Source organism: Portunus trituberculatus, chromosome 46 (genome assembly GCF_017591435.1).
Source record: "Portunus trituberculatus isolate SZX2019 chromosome 46, ASM1759143v1, whole genome shotgun sequence".
NCBI classification, from domain to species: Eukaryota; Metazoa; Arthropoda; class Malacostraca; order Decapoda; family Portunidae; genus Portunus; species Portunus trituberculatus.
In genome coordinates this window covers 25,860,235-25,867,734 of record NC_059300.1, presented here as the reverse complement: position 1 = coordinate 25,867,734, position 7,500 = coordinate 25,860,235, and the positions used below count along the sequence as shown (strand labels likewise).

At 43.6% G+C, this 7,500-nt stretch overlaps 2 protein-coding genes across 3 annotated transcripts in view; both read left to right on the top strand.

The window, feature by feature from the left end:
• Positions 1-4,860, top strand: part of LOC123520030 (cilia- and flagella-associated protein 57-like) — a 24,046-nt gene extending 19,186 nt beyond the window's left edge. The window contains exon 15 of the mRNA XM_045281870.1: positions 4,760-4,860. The gene's annotated coding sequence lies outside the window, so the exon portion shown is untranslated. The remainder of the gene's footprint in view (positions 1-4,759) is intronic.
• A 1,403-nt stretch (positions 4,861-6,263) lies between these two features.
• Positions 6,264-7,500, top strand: part of LOC123520028 (cilia- and flagella-associated protein 57-like) — an 11,998-nt gene continuing 10,761 nt past the window's right edge. For both annotated transcript variants that reach the window (XM_045281869.1, XM_045281868.1), the window contains exons 1-2: positions 6,264-6,441; positions 7,225-7,375. In XM_045281869.1, coding sequence (XP_045137804.1) covers positions 6,440-6,441; positions 7,225-7,375 — 153 coding nt within the window. In that variant the 5' untranslated portion in view covers positions 6,264-6,439. The remainder of the gene's footprint in view (positions 6,442-7,224; positions 7,376-7,500) is intronic.

Genomic DNA, 7,500 nt, shown 5'->3' with positions numbered 1-7,500 from the left:
TGATGGTGGTGGTGGTGTGTGGTGGTGGTGGTGGTGGTGTGATGGTGGTGGTGGTGGTGGTGGTGGTGGTGGTGGTGATGGTGGTGGTGGTGATGGTGGTGGTGGTGGTGGTGTGGTGATGGTGGGTGGTGGTGGTGGTGTGTGGTGTGGTGGTGGTGGTGGTGGTGGTGGTGGTGGTGGTGTAATGGTGGTGGTGGTGGTGGTGGTGGTGGTGGTGGTGATGGGTGGTGGTGATGGTGGTGATGATGGTGGTGATGGTGGTGGTGGCTGTTATGTGCCAGGTAGATTAAGAAGGGGGTGTGATGGAGATTATAATGAGCTCTGATAGGAACTAAGAGGGGATTTGGTGCAGGTTTTTAAAAGTTAGACGAGAACTAAAACAAAAATCTTAGTATCAGTAATCAGGAAAGGACGAACAATAGCAGGTTCAAGGTCGATAAAGTTGGTTTTAGTTTAGGAAGGGATGTGATCGAATTCTTCAAGATACAAGCGGGACATAAACAAGGCTACAAGGATGACATAAACGGAATTCTCAGCATCAGTAACCAGGATGGGATAAAAATAACACGTTCAAGGTTGATTAAGTTCACCTAATTCCTCTGACTATGTAAAATTCTTTGACTATTTGACTTCCAAGGTGGAGCACATCTTATCTCACTTTCCTTTTGCTGAGATCTCCATTTTAGGGATTTCAATGTTCACCACCAGCTTTGGCTTTCATCTTCTTTCACTGACCAACCTGGTGAACAAACCTTCAACTTTGCTATCCTTCATGACCTAGAGCAGCTAGTGAAGTTCCCTACCCGTATTCCTGACCGCCTTGGAGACACGCCCAACATTCTTGATCTTTTCCTAACCTCCAACCCTTCTGCTTACTCTGTTAAACTTTCCTCTCCGTTGGGCTCCTCCGACCACAATCTAATTTCCGTTACCAGTTCTATCACTCCAGTGCAGCCTCAGGACCCGCCTAAGCGGAGGTGCTTCTGGCATTTTAACTCTGCTAAGTGGGAGGAACTAAGGCAGTACTATTCTGATTTCCTTGGGATGATTATTGTTTTCATGTCAGAGATCCTTCTCTTTGTGCCGAGCGCATAACAGAGGTGATTATCTCTGGCATGGAGCTATACATTCCTCATACTTTCTCTAACCCTAAAGCTAAAAAGCCTTGGTTTAACTCTGCTTGTTCTCGTGCTGTCAATGATAGAGAGGCGGCTCACAAACGGTTCCGTAGCCATCCAACTGCTGAAACTCATGCCCTATATATTTCTGCCCGTAATCATGCCAAATCTATTCTCCAACTTACTAAAAACTCTTTCATCAATAGAAAATGTCAAAGTCTTTCCAATTCTAACTCCTCTCGAGATTTCTGGCATCTAGCCAATAATATCTCTAACAACTTTACTTCTTCGTCTTTCCCTCCTTTACTTCATCCAGATGGCTCTACAGCTGTCTCTTCTTTTCTAAAGCTGAACTCTTCGCTCAAACCTTTGCTACCAACTCAACTTTGGATGATTCTGGGCATATTCCTCCTACTCCTCCACCCTCTGACTACTTCATCCCTAAAATTAAAATTCTTTATAAAGACGTTTTCCTGGCCCTCTCTGGCCTTGATTCTCGGAAGGCTTACGGTCCGGATGGAGTCCCTCCTGTTGTTCTCAAAAACTGTGCTTCCGAACTCGCTCACTGCCTGGTCAAACTCTTTCATCTGTGTCTCTCTACTTCTATTTATCCTTCTTGCTGGAAGTTTGCTCACATTCAACCTGTCCCTAAAAAAGGTGACCACTCCAATCCTTCTAACTACCGCCCTATAGCTTTGATTTCCTGCCTTTCTAAAGCCTTTGAGTCTATCCTTAATAGGAAGATAATGAGGCATCTATCAGCTCACAACCTTCTCTCTGATTGCCAGTATGGTTTCCGTAAAGGCAGATCTACTGGTGATCTTCTTACTTTCCTAACTGAATCTTGGTCATCCTCTTTTAGGGACTTCGGTGAAACCTTTGCTGTCGGCCTTGACATATCGAAAGCCTTCGATAGAGTCTGGCACAAATCTTTAATTTCTAAACTACCCTCCTACGGATTCTATCCTTCTCTCTGTACCTTCATCTCCAGTTTCCTTTCCGATCGTTCTATTGCTGCTGTAGTAGACGGTCACTGTTCTTCCCCTAAAACTATCAACAGTGGTGTTCCACAGGGTTCTGTCCTATCACCCACTCTCTTTCTATTATTCATCAATGATCTCCTAAATCTGACTCAATGCCCTATCCACTCCTATGCTGATGATACCACCCTGCATTATTCAACAGCGTTCAACAGACGCCCTCAAAAACTCAATTTCTACAATTATCTACTCGACATAACCTTCCAGACAACTATCCTCTCTTCTTCAATAACACTCAACTTCCCCTCTCCTCTACATTAAACACACTCGGTCTATCCTTCACTAAAAATCTAAACTGGAAATTTCACATCTCTACTCTTGCTAAATCAGCTTCCAAGAAGTTAGGTGTCCTATGGCGTCTTCGTCCATTTTTCTCTCCCTCCCAGCTGCTTGCTCTGTACAAGGGCCTTATCCGCCCGTGTATGGAGTATGGCTCTCATGTCTGGGGGATCCACACACAGCTTTACTAAACAAGGTGGAATCTAAAGCTTTTCGTCTTATCAACTCTTCTCCTCTAACTGACTGTCTTGATTCTTTAAGTCACCGCCGCAATGTTGCATCTTTATCTGTAGTTTTGTTTTAGGAAGGAATGTAATTGAGATCTTTTACGTAAGAGTTATACGGGACATAAAAAGGGTGAAGTAAACAAAATTCATAGTATCAGTAACCAGGATAAGACAAAAAAAAGTGGCAGATTCAAGGTTGATAAAGTTATTCTGAACGGGGTTGTGAATTATCAATTACCCCGGGATGCTGTTAATTAGCTCTTACCTTCTTGTTGTAGGTAAAGTCACTTTGGAGTGTTTCTGTGGTTTTTAGGTGAATATTAAAGGTGAACGTAATTTGTATGTGTTTTTACAGTTAAATACAGAGTTTTTTTGGGAGAAGAATGTGAGGGGTGTAGCACAAGTTGTGTCCTCCGTTGTCACGTTAAGGCCACCTCACAGACTGTTCATGGCCGGGCCTCGGAAGTCTGGTGCCTCGGAAAGTGCTGACACGGAATTTATGGCTGGGTTTGCTACAATTCATCGGTGAATATAGTCTTCTAATTTTATGAATTAGGCAAGGGAAAGTTACTTATGACTCAGAATAATACAAATTAAGATGTATTACGTAAAGCAGGGGTTCCCAAACTGGGGTACATGTACCCCCAGGGGTACATTTGCACGTTTCAGGGGGTACATTTGGTCTGAAGGAAACAATTACTTGCACAATACATGGTGTTGTAATCTGCACTCAGATTGCACTTTTCTCATTTTCTTTGTGTTGATTAGTATATAAGACAGCGCTAAAGAGCAGTACATTTCATTATTATAAAATAAGAAACACAGGGCGGCAGTTATTTTTAATTCGTCCGCGCTCATGAGTCATAGTCATATCAAAATATTTAAATGTCCTTTTTTACTATCAAGCTTAATTTTTAGTGTTAGGGGTACATGGGAACCTATAAAAAGAGTCTAAGGGTACTGAGGAACAAAAAGTTTGGGAACCCCTGACGTAAAGGATAAACATGCAGACCAATTATATGATATCATTTAGGTGTACTGACTATATCGATGGCACTTCGAAAATAGGTTGTGGAAAGTTCCACCACACTGTGAGAGTGGTGTGATCATGTGTGCCCCACTCGATGTACAATCCTAGGGTGCCAACACTTATACATATACTTATGTATACATGCACATACAATAACAATTAGAGAATTAAATTCAGGTACAACATACATATAATGATAATTAGAGAATTAATTACAGGTACAACATAGATTACTGTGTGACACCATTTCAAAGTTAATTCTAGTTTAGGAAGGCATGTGATCGAGGTATTTAAGATACAAACGGGAGATAACAAGGATGATAGACACAAAATTTCAGTATCAGTAACCAGAATAGGGCAAGAAGCTTGATAAAGTTAGTTTTTAGTTCCGGAAGGGATGTGAGCGAGGCGAGCGAGCAAAGCATGAACACTGGTGACAGACACACGATAGCCACCGCTGGTTACTTGGTGCGGTAGTGTCCTTAAGGTCCAGAGTGGATCCAATGTGGCCTTAAGATCTGGAGTCCTTTGCCACACAGACACCCGGAGCCTGCCCTAGTGAGGAATGTGCTGGTGTCGAGTTACGTGGTGCTGAAAGAGTGGTGTTGTCCTGTATTGAAGTGTGAGGCAGGGTTGTGCAATGTCCAATGTAAGAAAGCATGTGTGTGTGTGTGTGTGTGTGTGTGTGTGTGTGTGTGTGTGTGTGTGTGTGTATGGAAAGGTGAGGTGTTGACTGACCAAAAGGCGGAGGGAGTGGTGTTGCGTTACGAGGTGGTGAATGGAAGGGGTGTTGACCGATACTAAGCTGAACATGAAAAAAAAGGAAAAAAAAACAAAACAAAACGAGAACGCTGAAATACGAAATGTTATGGTAAGAAAAGAAAAACAAACATCAACCAGAGCTGCTAAAGACAAAATTCTGAAATAAACAGCATTGTGGCTTATCAAGTGTTACATAGTGCTGTTAATGTGAAGATACTGAGGAGAGAGTGTTTCAGTGTTACAGTTTACCCAGTGTGGCGTGGAAAGGTTGTGGTGCAGTGTTGTGTTGTTGGTGTGTTGCAGGAAGGTGGAGGAGGCGGAGAGGAAGACGCGGGAGGAGCTGCAAGGGAGACTCAAGCAGCAGGAGGCGGTGGTGGAGAGACTTAATACTGATCTGGAGAAGAGAGAGAGAGAGAGAGAGAGAGAGAGAGAGAGTGTGTGTGTGTGTGTGTGTGTCGGTCAGTCATTTCTTTCCTTATTCTCTACTTCCTTATTCTTTCTTCTTTCCTTCTATCATCATTCCTTTTTCTTTGTGTTGCATGTTGTTCCTTCATTTACTTCTTTATTGATTATTTTGTTCACTTCTTTCTTTTCTTCGTGTTCTTTTATTCCTACATTCTTTCATTCATTTCTTACATATTTCCTTCTCGCTTTCACTCTCTCTCTCTCTCTCTCTCTCTCTCTCTCTCTCTCTCTCTCTCTCTCTCTCTCTCTCTCTCTCTCTCTCTCTCTCTCTCTCTCTCCTTCCCACGCTCACTTTGTCTTCCTTCTCTCCTTCCTTTCTCTCCTCTCTCCCTCTCTCCCTCCTTCCCACCATTTGCCCTCCCCTTCCCCTCCTCTCTCACCTCCTCCTCTCCTCCCTCCCTCCCTCTCTCTCTCTCTCTCTCTCCCCCACTTACCTCCTGCCATTTATCTTTCTTCCTTCTTTCCCATTCATTCTTCTTTTTCCCTCCTTCCCTCCCTTGACAAAACCTTTACCGTTTGCCTTGTCCTCCAGTCTCTCTCTCTCTCTCTCTCTCTCTCTCTCTCTCTCTCTCTCTCTCTCTCTCTCTGAAACTTTTCTCCTTTCTTTCATTTTTTTTCTTTCTTACCTTCTTTCTTTCTTTTCTTCTTTCTATTCTTTCTATCCATCCATTCTTTCCTTCATTCCTCACTAACTCAGTTCTCAGCCATTCCCTCATTCCAGCCCCCTCATTCTCTCTCTCTCTCTCTCTCTCTCTCTCTCTCTCTCTCTCTCTCTCTCTCTCTCTCTCTCTCTCTCTCCTTTCCATCAATCCATTCCTCCTTTCTTTCATTCCTCGCAAACCCTGACTCCTCACGTCTCATTCCTTCCTCTCCTCTCCTCCTCTCTTACTCCACTTTCCTCCCTTCCTTCCCATCCTTTCCTTCATCTCCCTCTCTTTCTTTCCTTCCTTTCCTTCCTTCCATCCATCCATCCTTTCTTCCATTCGTCACATATCCTTACTTCTCACACCTCATTCCTTCTTTTCTTTCTTTCTTCCTCTCTTACCTCATCCTCCTTCCCTCCTTCCCATTCTTTCCCTCATTTTTCTTTCCTTCCTTCCTTTTCATTCATCCATTCTTCATTTCCTCCACTCCTCATAAACCCTTACTCTTCCTCACACTTCATTCCCTCCTCTCCTCCGCTCTTACTCCACTTTCCTTTCCTCATTCCCACCCTTCTTTCCTCTATCTTCCTCCTTCCTTCCTTTCTTCTCTTTCTCACAAACCCTTACCCTTCCTCACATCTCATTCCTTCCTCCTCCTCTCTTATTCCACTTTCCTTCCCTCCTTCCTTGACAGACGAGTGCGGAGCTGGAGAGGGAGCGCAGTGAAGGGGCGGAGGTGGTGAGGCTGGTGGAGGCGTCGACGGAGGCTGAGCTGGGGCAGGTGCGCGCCTCCCTCCACGCACAGCTCGCCGAGGAACACTCCACCGTGATCAAACTGAGGAGTGAGAGAGCCGCCCTGAAGAAAAGCTTTGCAATGTGGGTGCAGAGAGAGAGAGAGAGAGAGAGAGAGATGGATTTCGTTTTTTTTCAACATTGATGTTTGTTTTCTTTTGCTTGTTTTCCGTTTTCTTTATACATGTTATTTATTTATGTATTTATTTATTCATTTATCTGTTTATTCATTTATCTATCTAGCTATTTATTACTGTTTCTTTTCTTTTCACTTCTCTACATTGCACATTCCTACAATTAATTCCTTAGTTAACGCCCTTTTCCTTCTCTACCCTTTACTTACTTTCCGCTATCTATTCTTCCTACAGTTAACATCGTAAAAGTAAAAGTCACTGTACACTTATCTTATACCTAAGTCACCGCTACAACTCCCAAGCATTTCAGTCTTACAGAAAATGTTCTTTGTATGGGAGACCTAAAGAAAAAATAGTGAATGACGAGTAATCTTGTATAATTTTTTTCGTTTGAGATAATTAAATGTGTTATGATCAAAGATGTTTAGGCTTCAGATGACTCGCTCACTTTCTCACTCACTCACTCACTCACTCACTCACTCACTCATGCAATCATTCCCAACTCACTCACTCTTTCACTCAGCCACTTATTCATTCATTCACTCATTCGCTTGCTCATTGTCAATCACTCACTCACTCACTCACTTTTTATTCTCAGGCAGTCACTCACTCACTCATTCTCTCACCTACATTCTCCTTTCCCCTCCCCTCGTATTATTTCCAGTCCATTCTTTCATCTTCATTCGTATTGTTATCCTCCTTTCCTCAACCCCCTTACCTCCTGCCGCGTCAGGGTGCAGCGGGAATGCGAGGAGAAGTCATTGGAGGTGTCGGGGCTGACAGAGGAGCGGGGCAAGCTGCAGGTATCGGTGAAGGGGCTGGAAAGGGAGATGGCGGCCCTGAGACGGGAAGTGAAGCACAGAGATGACATTATAAGGGACAGGGTGAGTGTTTAGGGGCTGAGAGGTGCTGGATGCATGGTTAGATGGATGGTTGGATGAGTGGATGGTTGGTTGGATGGTTGAATGAATGGATAGGTGGATGGATGAAATATTATAAGTCTGGGTGG